This window comes from Eleutherodactylus coqui, chromosome 4 (genome assembly GCF_035609145.1).
Source record: "Eleutherodactylus coqui strain aEleCoq1 chromosome 4, aEleCoq1.hap1, whole genome shotgun sequence".
NCBI lineage: Eukaryota > Metazoa > Chordata > Amphibia > Anura > Eleutherodactylidae > Eleutherodactylus > Eleutherodactylus coqui.
The window spans coordinates 240,794,434-240,812,539 of NC_089840.1; the positions used below are offsets into that span (position 1 = coordinate 240,794,434).

Genomic DNA, 18,106 nt, shown 5'->3' on the forward strand with positions numbered 1-18,106 from the left:
GCTGCTCTCGGCTGGTGGAGAAGAGAAGTCTGGGGAAATCCAGGCTTTGTTCATCTTTATGAGTGTAAGCATGTCGGCACTGGCAGTTGACAGGCAGGTACGCTTATCGGTGATGATTCCCCCAGCTGCACTAAACACCCTTTCTGACAAGATGCTAGCGGCAGCGCAAGCCAGCACCTCCAGGGCATACAGCGCGAGTTCAGGCCACATGTACAGCTTTGACACCCAATAGTTGTATGGAGCAGAGGCATCACGGAGGATGGTGGTACGATTGGCTACGTACTCCCTCACCATCTTTTTACAGTGCTTCCTCCGACTCAGCTTTGACTAGGGAGTGGTGATGCAGTCTTGCTGGGGAGCCATAAAGCTGGCAAAGGCCTTGGGGAGTGCTCCCTTGGCTGCGCTGAACATGCTGCATGATCTCCGCGCCTCCCCTGCTACTTGGCCCTCGGAACTGCGCCTTCTGCCACTAGCGCTGTCAGATGGAAAGTTTAGCATCACTTTGTCCACCAGGGCCCTGTGGTATTGCATCTCTCTCGTACCCCTTTCTTCTTCGGGAATGAGAGTGGAAAGGTTCTCCTTGTACCGTGGGTCGAGAAGGGTGTACACCCGGTGATCCGTAGTGGCCAGAATGCATCTAACGCAAGGGTCACGAGAAAGGCAGCCTAACTTGAAGTCAGCCATGTGTGCCAGGCTACCAGTACGCAAGACATGGCTGTCCTCACTAGGAAGATGACTTTCAGGATCCTACTCCTCCTCCGCCTCCAAAGGTTGGGCATTGGTCACGGCAAACTCCTCAGTTGAGAGAGGAACCGTTTTTCCCACTCATGGCAGGGACCTGAGAACAGTACCGGGAGTCTGCCTGCTCAGAATTTGTCATTTTCCTGGAGTGACGAGGCTGGGAGGAAGGAGCAGCAGCCAGAGGTTTCAGAGGTACAGTCCCTAGGTCGGGAGTAGTGGACTGCGTAGAAGGGGGTTTGATACATTGCTGGAAGCATTTTCTGCCATCCACAACAGGACCTGCTCGCACTGCTCTGTTTGTAATAAAGGTCTACCACGCTGACCCGCAAATTGTGATAGGAAGCTGGGGAGCATAGGGACTTGGCGCTCTCCTAATCCCTCAGCAGCCGGCTGTGATGCACCCTGTCCTGGACCTCGGCCTGCACTCACACCCTCACTTGGACGCCCTTGGACGCATCCACGTCCTCGATCCATACCCCTACTCCTCATCATGTTGGATTAAGGATATAACAGGGCCAAAATAAATTACCCCACCGTATAGCACTGAGAACTGTGGCTAATTTACCACACACAGAGACTTGTAGATATCGGAGGCTCTATGCTGTGACCGGAAAAAATTAAACCGCTGTCTTGCGCTGATACGGAGGGTTCATTTACTGCTCACAGAGACTTGTATATAATAGAGAGGCTGTATGAAGTGGGAGAAAAATAGAAAGCCAGTGGATAGTTCTGGTAACTGCGGCAACTTCACCGTACCCATGGAAAGGGTATTGTGCGACGCTCTGCCCAGGGGCAGAAAGCTATACAGCCAGTGAACAGTGCTAATAACAGGGGCAACTTCACCGCATCCAAGGAAAGGGTATTGTGCGACGGTCTGCCCAGGGGCAGAAAGCTATAGAGCCAGTGAACAGTGCTAATAACTGCGGCAACTTCACCGCACCCAAGAAATGGGTATTGTGCGACGGTCTGCACAGGGGCAGAAAACTATACAGCCAGTGGATTGTGCTGATAACTGCAGCAACTTCACCCAATACATAGAATGGTATCTGTGAAATGCTGTTCTGCAGTGGACCAGGAAATATTCGCGTACTATTTAGCGATGAGAGTGAGCTACTATAGCTGTAATGCTCTGCAGAGGGATAGATGTTCAAAAAAAAATAAAAACTGGTGCACTACTGCTCCCAGCCAGCCACAACTGTAATGCACGGTATTAGGAGTAGCCCTAAGAAGGACCGTTGGGGTTCTTGAAGACAGGATCCTACTCAAACACCTTCCCTATATAAGCAGCTCTTTCCCTCAACTCTGCCTAATGCACTGCAGACTAAGAATGCTATAGCTGCAATGCTCTGCAGAGGGATCGATGTTTTAAAAAAACTAAATTGGTGCACTACTGCTCCCAGCCAGCCACAACAGTAATGCACACGGTCAGATGTAGCCCTAAGAAGGACCGTTGTGGTTCTTTCAAGACAGGATCCTACTCTTAACACTTCCCCTATAAAAGCAGTTTTTTCCCTCAACTCTGTCTACGGCACTGGACACACAGAACAGTATAGGTGTAATGGCCTGCAAAGGCCTAGATGTTTAAAAAAAATGGTGCACTACTGCTACCAGCCAGCCACAACAGTAATGCACACGGTCAGATGTAGCCCTAAGAAGGACCGTTGGGGTTCTTGAAGACAGGATTCTACTCTAACACTTTCCTTGTATAAGGTTCAGCACTCTCCCTAACCACTGCCAGCGTGTGTCTGAAGCGAGCCCCGGGCGGGACCAGTTTAAGTACTCGGCGGTCACCTGATCGGTCCAGCCACTCACTGCTGTTGGCAGGCAGATTGCTGGCAAGTCATATCAGGAAGTGGTAATGCCTTCCCCGCATGTTTATTGGCTAGAAAATAGCGCTAAACATGCAGGGAAGGGAAATGCAATTGACTCAAGTACCGCGTGGTGTTCGTCCCGAGTAACGAGCATCTCGAGCACCCTAATACTCGAACGAGCATCAAGCTGGGATGAGTGTGCTCGCTCATCTCTAGTTATCACGCTAAATATTGATTTCTGTAAAATTGTATCTTTGTGAGGTGGGGGGCATCATTTCACTCTTTGCCTCAGTCTGCTTAAAGGCTCAGGGCACCACTATAGATAGGACATCCATTCTGTTCCCACACAGGGGTTATATTCCAACAGTGATGTCACTGTCATATTTAAAGGCCATGGAAACCTTTGTGCTCAAACATCCTTGCACACCTATCTTCCCGAGTCCCTGCAGAAAAAAAAGTGCTGCACTTATGTTTTTTTTGCATTGAGTTTTCTTGCATTTAGAAAGCCTCATATTTGGTTTACATGCTCTCCCACATTCAAGTTTCTTGTTCAGGGACATTCCCAGCACTGATCAGCTGGTCTCTCTCATGAATGCACACAAGCACAGCCTTCTCTCACCTCTCCTCTTTTAGAGGCTGTGTAGAATAGCTACACCCACTCAATACTACACAAATACCTTTCATCTTATCTCTAAATGGGTGCTGGTCCCATTCCCCCTCACTACTGATAAGTGAAGAAAATTCACCATAGGTGAATTACAGCCATCTGTAATAGCTCAGTGGAAAGGCAGTGAATGTGCATTCACAACAGGGCAGCAGGCTAGGAGTAAGTAAGTTTACTCTGACAGAATTTGCTAAGATTTCAGTCCTTTCTGCAGTGCCTGGAAAAACAATACAAAGATAGAAAACAGACAAGTAGACATTTTAAATGAAAACCAATTACATAAAGTTTTCATTTCCAAAAACAAAAAAAATAGAGCAAATGTTAACATAATCTTTAGAATAGCAGCACTACCCCCTTATAAACTAGCCTTCTGTCATTTAAGAAAGTAGCTGAGTACCTATCTGCCTGGCCTGGCATATGGTGGAGGGAGGCAAACAATTTTTGCCCCGAGTGTGTGAGGGATAATAGGACTTGATGTATAAGTTCCTTAAAAATGCACCTCTTCAGAGAGGCATACCAAATCCCCTAAGCCAAACCCCTCTGAACTACACCTGATAACATGCTCCCTGTCATACCGGCTGCAGCTCCTGGTAATCGACCAGCATCTGCAGACATACCGACTCCGCCACTATATGGCCTGACCATTGTCTGTGTGCATAGTATCCCTCACTCTCCACATTGCCATACTGTGCCCATCTCTAGCCCCTTTACCTTCTGTATCACCCCACTATTTGTAGTATGTAAGCTCATTGGAGCAGGACCCTCACCCCTATTGTTTCCATCAATTGATTACTTCATGTAACCGTGGTCTTGTTTTATTTCCTCTGTATTCTAAGCGCTGCAGAATATATTGGTGATATATAAAAAAAGATTATTATTATTACTATTATTTATATATATCTATATATATATAAAGACAAAAGCCCTCACTGACTCACTGACTGACTGACTGACTGACTGACTCACTCACTCACTGACTCGCAACTAATTCTTCAACTTCCCGATGTCGTAGAAACATGAAATGTGGCACAAGCATAGATTGTGTCAAAATTGGAAAAGTAAAGGGGTCCCAACTTGATTATTCAATTCTAGCACAAAAGAATTAGCGTCCAAATTCTATGTACGTAATCTAATTCTCTTACTAATTTTTTCTTATTCCCGATGTCATAGAAGCTTGGAATTTGGCACAAACATTGATTATGTCATAAATAGGAAAAGTTAATGGGTCCCAACTCGATTATTCAATTCTAGCGCAAAAGAATTAGCTTGAAAAGAAGAAACTTGAAATTTGGCTCGAGTATTCATAATGTTATAAATAGGAAAAGCTAATGGGTCTCAACTTAATTATTGAATTCTAAGCGCAAAAGAATTAGCGCCCAAATTTTATGTATGAAATCTAATTCTCTCACTTCCTGCTGTCATTTTATATAAAGGAAACATTGCATGGTTACCTCCATGTGGTGTCTCCTGGGTAACGCAAAGAACCATGCAAAATGGTGAACATATTTTTTTCCTCAGTATCTCTAAATTAACGACGACTTCATAAGATTTTCTGTGTGAAAACCAGATAAACACCAGTACCAAATTAACTGGGGCGAAGCCGAGTATATCAGCTAGTCTATATATATAAAGAAGAAAGCCCTCACTGACTGAGTCACTGACTCACTGACTGACTCGCCACTAATTCTCTCACTTCCCGATGTCGTAGAAACATGAAATATGGCACAAACATGAATAATGTTCAAAATGGGAAAAGTAAAGGGGTCCCAACTTGATTATTCAATTCTAGCTCAATTAAACTAGCATTCAAATTTTAAGTACGGAATCTAATTCTCTCACTTCCAGATGTCATAGAAGCTTGAAATTTGGCATGAGCATTGATTATGTCATAAATAGGAAAACCCAATGGGTTCCAACTCGATTATTCAATTCTAAGCGCAAAAGAATTAGCATCCAAATTTTACGTACGTAATCTAATTCTCTCAATTTCTGATGTCATTTTATATAAAGGAAACGTTGCATGGTTACCTCCACTTGGTGTTTCCTGGGTAACGCAGAGAACTATGCAAAATGGTGAACATATTTTTGTCCTCGGTATCTCTAAAGTAACCACGACTTCATAAGATTTTCCATGTGAACACCAGATAATCACCAGTATCAAATTAACTTGGGCGAAGCCGAGTATATCAGCTAGTCTATATATATATACATATAAATGTGTATATATATATATATATATATATATATATATATATATATATATCCTCCTGCTAGAATAAGCAGCAGGTGAATAACAGCAGCTAAATAGTTAACTTGTTCAATATTATACCCTTGTATGCCCAAGAGTCTTGTATTTACCTCCTGCGTCCCTTTCTCATGGGAAAGAGGGCTAAATTCTGATAAGAAGCTGTTCTGACCCCCACCTTTGGATTTTTTTAGACTAGCCACAATTTTGTATAAGTTTCACTGTTTTGGCTAAGTTTTATTTCTTCTTTCTCTTAGAAATCACTTGTTTTCATAGTAACACACACTTTAAGGTGTAAATATATGTTTGTCATTAGATTTGTAACCTACAAAAAATATTAAGGGTGTATATTTCCGTTAGGTCCTTTTGGGTATATAATCACTTTGTTACTAGGAATAAATTGGAGAATCATGTGATACCACAAGAGATTGGTGACTGTCTGCTTCTCTTTGCGAGCTCTCAACAACCTAAGGCTGCATTCAGATGAACGCATATCGGCTCGGTTTTCACGCCGAGCTGATATACGTCCTCCTCATGTGCAGGGGGGGGAGGATGGATGAGCCAGGAGCAGGAACTGAGCTCCCGCCCCCTCTCTGCCTTCTCTCTGCCCCTCTGCACCATGTGCAATGGGGAGAGGCGGGGCAGGGGTGGGGCTAATTCTTGGAACTTAGCCCCACCCCCACCCCGCCTCCTATCATTGCAAATAGTGCAGAGGGGCGGAGAGGAGGCAGAGAGGGGGCGGGAGCTCAGTTCCTGCTCCTGGCTCTTCCATCCCCCCCCCCGGCACATAAGAACGACGTATATCGGCTCGGCGTGAAAACCGAGCTGATATACGTTCGTCGGAATGCAGCATACTATAAAATCAATTTGCAATTAGATACCAGAGGGTTAAGGATTAATTAGTCCTCATATAACAGGTAAGGGAAGCACTAGGTATGCCTAAATTGTTTCACATGTGATGTTAAAGTGCCTGAATTATTAACAGTATAGGTAACTAGTAGTGTGTTATGTCAATGTATTATTTACACATTACCTGTAGTAGGTAGATAAGAGGAATTATAATAAGCTGAAAAATGTACGTATAAGTCTTGATTAACTAATTTCAAGCTCATGACATTGGATCTAGATCTAAAAATATCACTTGTAGAAAAGCAACGCATGCCAAGTGATGAGCTCCCAGGAAATCCATCATATATTTCCACATACCCAAATCCACATCTTTCAGTATCATAATCCACACTGTAAAAGAACAGAAATCCTATTAAATTATATAATAAATGATTAATTATAAAATAAGTGGAATTTTAAAACCTTGTGTTGAGGAAAAGGGTAAAGTGAGGCATAGGTGAAGTTTGGAAGGTAAAATTTAGTGACTACATAAATACTACTCACTTTATATAATTGAAGTAGAGCTCAACAATATGACCAGATGGAGCCTCAATTGTCCAGGTACAGAGAGGGGATTCTGTACTATTTATAAAACCTGAAGGCTCAAACAGTGTATAATGACAAGTAGGTCCTAGAACAGAAGGAGATAGACGCAGTCAGCAAAACATTTCAAAGCTTCTGCTACAAATTAGCAATTACAAACTATTAATCCAATCACATCTATCTGGTGTCAGCGTGAGGAGTGCTCCACTAGATGCTGCCCTTCAAAATGAGGTCAGTATGTATTGGGCATTTGTTTATGCACTAACCTTGATCCCTCCCTTGATAGAGCAGTATATAAGTAAAAGTTTAAAACTGAAAATATTGCCCTTTCAAATTCACAAGTTTACAAGCTCAGTAGAGCGATCACAGCTGGAAAAAGTCATGTAACAAGAAATGAATGTGGCAACAGTTCTATTCAGATTTCAAAGTCGGGATGCTGCTTGTGTTTTCAAATTTCCTGCTTTATTGATAAAATGTACATTTCACAAATATGGAGAACGCGTTTTGGTTTTTGTTAAACCTTGTTCACCTCTACATTACATTCCAACAAACTTCCTTAAAAACTAAATCTTTTCTTGGTTAATTAAAATCAAATGTGAGTTAACCCCTAATTAATATACAACATTGACTGCCTTTCCACTTATTACTTCCCGCAAGCTCCGACGCTCAAGGCATAATACATATGTTACAATCACATATTGCATCAATTACATTATTTTACATACACAAATGTATTAATTATATCTGGTTTAGTAAAATTATTAAACAAACATTAATTCTATTAGGAATTCATTAATTAAATGTCTCAATTGAAATAATTTAGCACAGATTTTACCTTACTAGCAAGAGCCGACATTTTCACACACCCGCTTATATTCCACCCGATCCTTACTCATATCAGTTTCAATTGTATTATAACATGATAAAAAACGTCATTAAACATCAATTTTGCTTCAAATACATTACTTGCCTATTTTAATAAATTGTTAAGGTGGCTTACCTTCATCCTTCGTTATAGAAGTCAGCCTTTAAAACACAGCTATTTATCCTGCCCCACCTGTTCAATCCTTGCACATATAAATTATGTTTGTATAATAACTAGAGACGTACTCGTTCGAGTATTAGCGTGTTCGAGATGCTCGTTACTCGTAACGAGTACCACGCGATGTTCGGGTTACTTTCACTTTCCTCTCTGAGACGTTAGCGCGCTTTTCTGGCCAATTGAAAGACAGGGAAGGCATTACAACTTCCCCCTGCGATGTTTAAGCCCTATACCACCCCCCTGCAGTGAGTGGCTGGGGAGATCAAGTGTCACCCGAGTATAAAAATCGGCCCCTCCCGCGGCTCGCCTCAGATGCGTTGTGAGATACCTGAGGGACAGTGGTATCATGTTGGAGCTGCTGTAGGGAGAGTGTTAGGAGTTAGTGTAGGCTTCAAGAACCCCAACGGTCCTTCTTAGGGCCACATCTAACAGTGTGCAGTAGTGTGGAGGCTGCTTTTAGCAGTGTTGCACTTTTTTTTTTGGTATATCGGCCGTGCAGAGCATTGCGCCCTGCAGTAATAGTCCAGGGACAGAAGTGTGGAGGCAGGGAGAGCGTTAGGAGTTATTGTAGGCTTCAAGAATCATAACGGTCCTTCTTAGGGCCACATCTAACCGTGTGCAGTACTGTGGAGGCTGCTTTTAGCAGTGTTGCACTTTTTTTTTTTTTTTGGTATATCGGCCGTGCAGAGCATTGCGCCTTGCAGTAATACTCCAGGGAGAGAATTGTGTAGGCAGGGCCAGAAGACATATATTATAGATTGAATATACGCAGTGGTCCTTTGGAAAAAAATCTTGAAAAAAAATCTGTTTGGCCTGCCTGTCACTGTGCTCAGTGTTCTGGGTCCGTGTGTGCTGGGGGTAGTAGTTCTCCAAATAAATACGCAGCCAGCTAAGTGTAACAGCAGGCTTGCGCCAAATTATTTCCTGGCTCTGAAATCACCGGTCTGTTGCAGTTAATAAGAGTGCAACACTGCAGTTCCGTCACACAGTCCAGGGACAGAATTGTGTAGGCAGGGCCAGAAGACATATATTATAGATTGAATATACGCAGTGGTCCTTTTGAAAAAACTATTTGGGAAAAATCTATTTGGCCTGCCTGTCACTGTGCTCAGTGTTCTGGGTCTGTGCCTGCTGGGGGTAGTAGTTCTCCAAATAAATAAGCAGCCAGCTAAGTGTTACAGCAGGCTTGCGCCAAATTATTTCCTGGCTCTGAAATCACCGGTCTGTTGCAGTTAATAAGAGTGCAACACTGCAGTTCCGTCACACAGTCCAGGGACAGAATTGTGTAGGCAGGGCCAGAAGACATATATTATAGATTGAATATACGCAGTGGTCCTTTTGAAAAAAATCTTGAAAAAAAATCTATTTGGCCTGCCTGTCACTGTGCTCAGTGTTCTGGGTCTGTGTCTGCTGGGGGTAGTAGTTCTCCAAATAAATACGCAGCCAGCTAAGTGTTACAGCAGGCTTGCGCCAAATTATTTCCTGGGGTTCCGTAAATGAAGTCAGCCTCCAACCACAGGACAATAAGCGGCACATTTAATTACAGCGTTCTGTTTCTGCACTACTAGTAACACACCATGCTGAGGGGTAGGGGTAGGCCTATAGGACGTGGACGCGGGCGAGGACGCGAACGCCCAAGTCAGGGTGTGGGCACAGGCCAAGCCACTGCGGTGGCCAGGGGTAGAGGCAGGGCCAGACCGAATAATCCACCAACTGGTTCCCAAAGCGCCCCCTCGCACCATGCCACCCTGCAGAGGTCAAGGTGCTCTACGGTGTGGCAGTTTTTCACAGAGACGCCTGACGACCGACGAACAGTGGTGTGCAACCTTTGTCGCGCCAAGATCAGCTGGGGAGGCACCACCACCAGCATATGATGGCCAAGCACCCCACAAGGTGGGACGATGCCTGTTCACCGCCTCCGGTTTGCACCACTGCCTCTCCCCCTGTGCCCCAACCTGCCACTGAGATCCAACCCCCCTCTGAGGACACAGGCAGTACCGTCTCCTGGCCTGCACCCACACCCTCACCTACGCTGTCCTCGGCCCCATCCAGCAATGTCTCTCAGCGTAGCGTCCAGACGTCGCTAGCGCCACAGTTTGATCGCAAGCGCAAGTACGACGCCACGCACCCGCACGCTCAAGCGTTAAACGTGCATATTGCAAAATTGATCAGCCTAGAGATGCTGCCGTATAGGCTTGTGGAAACGGAGGCTTTCAAAAGCATGATGGCAGCGGCGGCCCCGCGCTACTCGGTTCCCAGTTGCCACTACTTTTCCCGATGTGCCGTCCCAGCCCTGCACGACCACGTCTCCTGCAACATTGTACGCGCCCTCACTAACGCGGTTACTGCCAAGGTCCACTTAACAACAGACACGTGGACAAGCACAGGCGGGCAGGGCCACTATATATCCCTGACGGCACATTGGGTGAATTTAGTGGAGGCTGGGACAGAGTCAGAGCCTGGGACCACTCACGCGTCATCGCGTAGCTCCGCCCCCGTCACGTGCCGATTCCAGCCAATCAGGAGGCTGGAACCAGCACACGTCATGGGGCGGAGCTACGTGATGACGCGTACAAGGGGGCGGAGCCAAAACGCTGATGCTTCCGAGCCAAGCCGAAGGGAGAAGATCCATCTGCGCAAGCGCGTCTAAAAAAGCAAGAAGACACCGAAATTAGACGGAACCATGGCGACGGGGACGCTAGCAACGGAGCAGCTAAGTGAATAACTTCTGTATGGCTCATATTTAATGCACGATGTATATTACAAAGTGCATTAATATGGCCATACAGAAGTGTATAACCCCACTTGATTTCGTGAGACAACCCCTTTAAGTTCCTTAAAAACGCACCTCTTCGGGGAGGCATACCAAATCCCCTAAGCCAAACCCCTCTGAACTCCACCTGATAACATGCTCCCTGTCATATCGGCTGCAGCTCCTGGTAATCGACCAGCATCTGCAGACATACCGACTCCGCCACTATACGGCCTGACCATTGTCTGTGTGCATAGCATCCCCCACTCTCCACCTTGCCATACTGTGCCCATCTCTAGCCCCTTTACCTCCTGTATCACCTCACTATTTATAGTATGTAAGCACATTGGAGCAGGACCCTCACCCCCATTGTTTCCATCAATTGATTACTTCACGTAACCGTGGTCTTGTTTTATTTCCCCTGTATTCTAAGCGCTGCAGAATATATTGGTGATATATAAAAAAAGATTATTATTATTACTAATATATATATATATATATATATATATATATATATATATATATATGAAAGCCCTCACTGACTGACTCACTGACTCACTGACTGACTCACTCACTCACTCACTCACTCACTCACTGACTCGCCACTAATTCTCCAACTTCCCGATGTCGTAGAAACATGAAATTTGGCACAAGCATAGATTGTGTCAAAATAGGAAAAGTAAAGGGGTCCTAACTCGATTATTCAATTCTAGCGCAAAAGAATTAGCGTCCAAATTTTATGTACATAATCTAATTCTCTCACTAATTTTTTCATTTCCCGATGTCATAGAAGCTTGAAATTTGGCACAAACATTGATTATGTCATAAATAGGAAAAGTTAATGGGTCCCAACTCGATTATTCAATTCTAGCGCAAAACAATTAGCTTGAAAAGAAGAAACTTGAAATTTGGCTCGAGTATTCATAATGTCATAAATAGGAAAAGCTAATGGGTCTCAAATTGATTATTCAATTCTAAGTGCAAAAGAATTAGCGCCCAAATTTTATGTATGGAATCTAATTCTCTCACTTCCTGCTGTCATTTTATATAAAGGAAACATTGCATGGTTACCTCTATGTGGTGTCTCCTAGGTAACGCAAAGAAGCATGCAAAATGGTGAACATATTTTTGTTCTCGGTATCTCTAAAGTAACCACGACTTCATAAGATTTTCCATGTGAACACCAGGTAATCACCAGTATCAAATTAACTTGGGCGAAGCCGAGTATATCAGCTAGTCTATATATATATATATATACCCTGTTTCCCTGAAAATAAGGCATACCCTGAAAATAAGACATAGCGTGATTTTCCTGAATTTTTGAGGATGCAAAATGATTTTTCAGGCTTTTTGAGGATGCTTGAAATATAAGCCCTACTCCAAAATTAAGCCCTGCTAACAGTTAATTTAAAAAGACAATTTAAATAGTGTCCAAGCAGCTATACATGTAGAAAAGTTAAACCTTTTTGAACAAAAATTAATATAAGACACTGTCTTATTTTTGGGGAAACACGGTATATATAGCCTCCTGCTAGAATAAGCAGCAGGTGACTAACAGCAGCTAAATGGTTAACTTGTTCAATATTATACCATTGTATGCCCAAGACCTCCTGCGTCCCTTTCTCATGGGAAAGAGGGCTAAATTCTGATAAGAAGCTGTTCTGACCCCCACCTTTGGATTTTTTTAGACTAGCCACAATTTTGTATAAGTTTCACTGTCTCGGCTAAGTTTCATTTCTTCTTTCTCTTAGAAGTCACTTGTTTTCATAGTAATACACACCTTAAGGTGTAAATATATGTTAATCATTAGATTTGTAACCTTTAAAAAATATTAAGGCTGCATTCCCACGAACGTATATCGGCTCGGTTTTTTTCACGCTGAGCCGATATACGTCATCCTCATGTGCGGGGATGGGGGGGGGAGGATGGAAGAGCCAGGAGCAGGAACTGAGCTTCCGCCCCCTCTCTGCCTCCTCTCCGCCCCTCTGCACTATTTGCAATGAAAGGAGGTGGGGCGGGGGCGGGGCTGAGTTCTGAGAATTAGCCCGGCCCCTGTTCTGCCTCTCCCCATTGCAAATAGTGCAGAGGGGCGGAGAGGAGGCAGAGAGGGGGCGGGAGCTCAGTTCCTGCTCCTGGCTCTTCCATCCCCCCCCCTGCACATGAGGACGACGTATATCTGCTCAGCGTGAAAACCGAGCTAATATACGTTCGTGGGAATGCAGCCTAAGGGTGAAGTCACACGAACGTATATCGGCTCGGTTTTCACGCCGAGCCGATATACGTTGTCCTCCTGTGCAGAGGGGGGAGGCTGGAAGAGCCCAGGACCAGGAACTGAGCTCCCGCCCCCTCTCTGCCTCCTCTCCGCCCCTCTGCACTATTTGCAATGAAAGGAGGCGGAACGGGGGCGTGGCTAATTCCCGGAATTTAGCCCCGCCCCCGTTCCGCCTCCTCTCATTGCAAATAGTGCAGAGGGGCGGAGAGGAGGCAGAGAGGGGGCGGGAGCTCAGTTCCTGGTCCTGGGCTCTTCCAGCCTCCCCCCCTGCACACGAGGAGGACGTATATCGGCTTGGCGTGAAAACCGAGCCGATATACGTTCGTGTGAATGCACCCTTAGGCTGTATATTTCCGTTAGGTCATTTTGGGTATATAATCACTTTGTTACTAGGAATAAATTGGAGAATCATGTGATACCACAAGAGATTGGTGTCTGTCTGCTTCTCTCTGCGAGCTCTCAACAACCTAATATACAACCAATTTGGAATCAGATACCAGAGGGTTAAGGATTAATTAGTCCTGCTATAACAGGTAAGGGAAGCACTTGGTATACCTAAATTGTTTCACATGTGATGTTAAAGTGCCTGAATTATTAACAGTATAGGTAACTAGTAGTGTGTTATGTCAATGTATTATTTACACATTACCTGTAGTAGGTAGAGCAGAGGAATAATAATAAGCTGAAAAATGTACGTAGAAGAGTGGATTAACTAATTTCAAGATCATGACATTGGATCTAGATCTAAAAATATCACTTGTAGAAAAGCAATGACTGTAAAGTGATGGGCTCCCAGGAAATTCATCATATATTTCCACATACCCATATCCACATCTTTCAGTAAAATTATCCACACTGTAAAAGAACAGAAATCCTATTAAATTATATAATAAATGATTAATTATAAAAATAAGGGGAATTTTAAAACCTTGTGTTTAGGAAAAGGGTAAAGTGAGGCATAGGTGAAGTTTGGAAGGTAAAATTTAGTGACTACATAAATACTACTCACGTTATATAATTGAAGTAGAGCTCAACAATATGACCAGATGGGGCCTTAATTGTCCAGGTACAGAGACGGGATTCTGTACTATTTATAAAACCTGAAGGCTCAAACAGTGTATAATGACAAGTAGGTTCTAGAACAGAAGGAGATAGTCAGCAAAACATTTCAAAGCTTCTGCTACAAATTAACAATCTAAAAACTATTAATCCAATCACATCTATCTGGTGTCAGCGTGAGGAGTGCTCCACTAGATGCTGCCCTTCAAAATGAGGTCAGTATGTATTGGGCATTTGTTTATGCACTAACCTTGATCCCTCCCTTGATAGAGCAGTATATAAGTAAAAGTTTAAAACTGAAAATATTGCCCTTTCAAATTCACAAGTTTACAAGCTCAGTAGAGCGATCACAGCTGGAAAAAGTCATGTAACAAGAAATGAATGTGGCAACAGTTCTATTCAGATTTCAAAGTCGAGATGCTGCTTGTGTTTTCAAATTTCCTGCTTTATTGATAAAATGTACATTTCACAAATATGGAGAACGCGTTTCGGATTTTGTAAAACCTTGTTCACCTCTACATTACATTCCAACAAACTTCCTTAAAAACTAAATCTTTTCTTGGTTAATTAAAATCAAATGTGAGTTAACCCCTAATTAATATACAACATTGAATGCCTTTCCACTTATTACTTCCCGCAAGCTCCGACGCTAAAGGCATAATACATATGTTACAATCGCATATTGCATCAATTACATTATTTTACATACACAAATGTATTAATTATATCTGGTTTAGTAAAATTATTAACAAACATTAATTCTATTAGGAATTCATTAATTAAATGTCTCAATTGAAATAATTTAGCACAGATTTTACCTTACTAGCAAGAGCCGACATTTTCACACACCCGCTTATATTCCACCCGATCCTTACTCATATCAGTTTCAATTGTATTATAACATGATAAAAAACGTCATTAAACATCAATTTTGCTTCAAATAAATTACTTGCCTATTTTAATAAATTGTTAAGGTGGCTTACCTTCATCCTTCATTATAGAAGTCAACCTTTAAAGCACAGCTATTTATCCTGCCCCACCTGTTCAATCCTTGTACATATAAATTATGATTGTATTATAACACAATATAACATTAGAGATGATTGAGCACCCAAATGCTCGGGTCCGCGTTATTCGAGTTGAGCTTTTCGTAAAATTCAAGAGCTCTACTCGAGTAACGAACCCCATTGACTACAATGGGAGACTCGGGCATTTTTGTATGGGGTCCCAAGCACCATTGAATACGCTAATGCTCGCCAGAGTACGTTCGCTCAACTCTAGAGATGAGCAAGTATACTCGCTAAGGCACTTTACTCGAGCGAGTAGTGCCTTAGCCGAGTATCTCCCCGCTCGTCTCTAAAGATTCGGAGGCCGCCGCCGGTGACAGGTGAGTTGGGGCGGGGAGCAGGGGGGAGCGGAGGGGAGAGAGGGAGAGCGATATCTGCCCTCCGTTCCTGCCCGCTCTCCCCCTCCGGCCCCAGAATCTTTAGAGGCGAGCGGGGAGATACTTGGCTAAGGCACTACTCGCTCGAGTAAAGTGCTTTAGCGAGTATACTCGCTCATCTTTACTCAACTCTATAAAAAATGCCAATAAATATCAAATTCTATTTTAAACAAATAGATTAATTAAGTTTCTTATTGGACTGGCAAGGTGATTGATCTTCATTCACCGTTTTAACCCCTTGAGTGGCACGCCCGGAAATTTTCCGGGACGAGCTCCACTGCTCATAGTGACATAGCCCGGAAGATTTCCGGGCTATGTATCACTATGGGAGCTGCAGAGCACAATGCCACAAGCTGTGACATTGTGCTCTGCCTGCACAGACCCCCACAGAGCAGTGCAAGGGCTTTGAAAAACCAGCAGAAGATATTGCCGGCATATCGGCAACCTCCTGCTTTGTTTACAAGTTGCCATAGAGACCATCGGCTTGTCAGAAGCAAGCCGATGGTCTCTGTGGCAGGGGGAGCTGGTTGTTAGCTGTCAGAGAACAGCTAGGTACCAGCTCTTACAGCAGAGATCAGAGAAAACCTCCGATCTCTGCTGTGTTAGCCCTTTACATGCTGCAGTCTATGTGACTGCAGCATGTAAAGGGTTGTCACTGCAGCATGTAAAGGGCTGTCACCATCGGACCCCCGGAATGTGATCAGGGGTCCTGATGGGTCCCTGTGGAAGTCCCCTAAAGGGACAAAAAAAAAAAATTAAAAAAAAAATTAAAAAAAAAAAAAAAGTAAAAAAATTATTAAAAAAATAAAAAAAACACTTGTCTCCCTTTACTTTGTAAAAAAATCAAAAATACAATCACACATGTGGTATCCATGCGTCGTAATGACCCAGAGAAGGAAGTTAATACATTATTTAACCCCTTAATGACATGGCCCCTTTTTTTCTTTTTTCCCCATTTCTTTTTTTCCTCCCCCCTGTTTAAAAAATCCCAACTTGTCCCGCAAAAAACAAGCCCTCATATGGCCATGTCAATGGAAAAATGAAAAAGTTATGGCTCTTGAGACGCAACTGCAAAACTAGTTGAAATTCAATGATTAGACCATTTTAAAAAACCTGCCCTGGTGGGCACGACAGGGTGGTAGGAAACCTGCCACTCAAGGGGTTAATAGTATATAGTACCAAATAATATAGGACTAAATTTATAGTTAATAAATAGAGAATAAATCGAATCTTTGATTCATCCCTTTGGGAAACCTTGTATCAAGTGTCAGTATCCAATATGCTTCTCTCCTGAGCACTTGTTCCTGGCTAACCACACCATCTTTTTACTAGACACTCTTTCTATACCATAAAAAAACAACTCTTTAAACCTCAGTGTTCTTGCAAAAAGTGTTTTACCGCACCTGAACTATTGATGTTACCATTTTTGATGTGTCTCACATGTTCCGCAATCCTCGTTCTTGGGGTTCAGTCACACGGGCGTTTTTACGCGTGACCATATCCATTGCCACACATGTTCTATCTTTTGTAGGTGCGTTTTTCTTTTTTTTTTACGAACACAGTACAAACGTTTTTACGCACGTATATACGCGCGTAAAAACACCCGTGTGACTGAGCCCTTATTTTTCGGATTGTGCACCCAATGTAGTTTTTACTGCACTCCGTACACGATATAATATAAATGGCATTGGTTGTGTCACAATTAATGTAACTCGTTATTTTATACTCTTTAGGTTTTTCACTATCTAAGGGTGCCTTTCCACTATCCTTTTTTTATTGCTGCATTTTTTTTCACACGATTACAAGTCTCATAGACCCCTATTTAGCGATGAGATTGAGCTGCTATAGTTGTAATGCTCTGCAGAGGGATAGATGTTCAAAAAAAAAAACTGGTGCACTACTGCTCCCAGCCAGCCACAACTGTAATGCACAGCATGAGAAGTATCCCCAAGAAGGACTGTTGGGGTTCTTGAAGACAGGATCCTACTCAAACACTTTCCCTATATAAGCAGCTCTATCCCTCAACTCTGCCTAATGCACTGCAGACTGAGAACGCTATAGCTGTAATGCTCTGCAGAGGGATCGATGTTTTAAAAAAACTAAATTGGTGCACTACTGCTCCCAACCAGCCACAACTGTAATGCACACGATGAGGAGTAGCCCTTAGAAGTACCATTGGGGTTCTTGAAGAGAGGATCCTATTTTTAAAGGGGTTGTCCAGCGGCAGCAAGTGGGGTTATACACTTCTGTATGGCCATATTAATGCACTTTGTAATATACATCGTGCATTAAATATGAGCCATACAGAAGTTATTCACTTACCTGCTCCGTTGCTAGCGTCCCCGTCGCCATGGTGCCGTCTAACTTCAGCGTCTAATCGCCCGATTAGACGCGCTTGCGCAGATGGGTCTTTTCCCTTCGGGTCTGTCCGGCAGCAGCGGCGTTCTGGCTCCGCCCCCTGTACGCGTCATTGCATAGCTCCGCCCCATCACATGTGCCGATTCCAGCCTCCTAATTGGCTGGAATCGGCACATGTGACGGGGGCAGAGCTACGCGATTATTATTATTACTATTATTTATATATATATAAGACGAAAGCCCTCACTAACTCGCTGACTGACTCACTGACTGACTCACTGACTGAC

At 43.5% G+C, this 18,106-nt stretch overlaps 1 protein-coding gene across 1 annotated transcript in view; it reads right to left on the minus strand.

Moving 5' to 3' along the window:
- LOC136626151 (deleted in malignant brain tumors 1 protein-like) overlaps window positions 1-18,106 on the minus strand; it is a 77,665-nt gene that overhangs the window by 43,289 nt on the left and 16,270 nt on the right. The window contains exons 4-7 of the mRNA XM_066600956.1: window positions 13,968-14,094; window positions 13,608-13,813; window positions 6,854-6,980; window positions 6,495-6,700 (exon numbers count right to left, since the gene is read on the minus strand). Of these exons, the coding sequence (XP_066457053.1) occupies window positions 6,495-6,700; window positions 6,854-6,980; window positions 13,608-13,813; window positions 13,968-14,094 (666 nt within the window). The remainder of the gene's footprint in view (window positions 1-6,494; window positions 6,701-6,853; window positions 6,981-13,607; window positions 13,814-13,967; window positions 14,095-18,106) is intronic.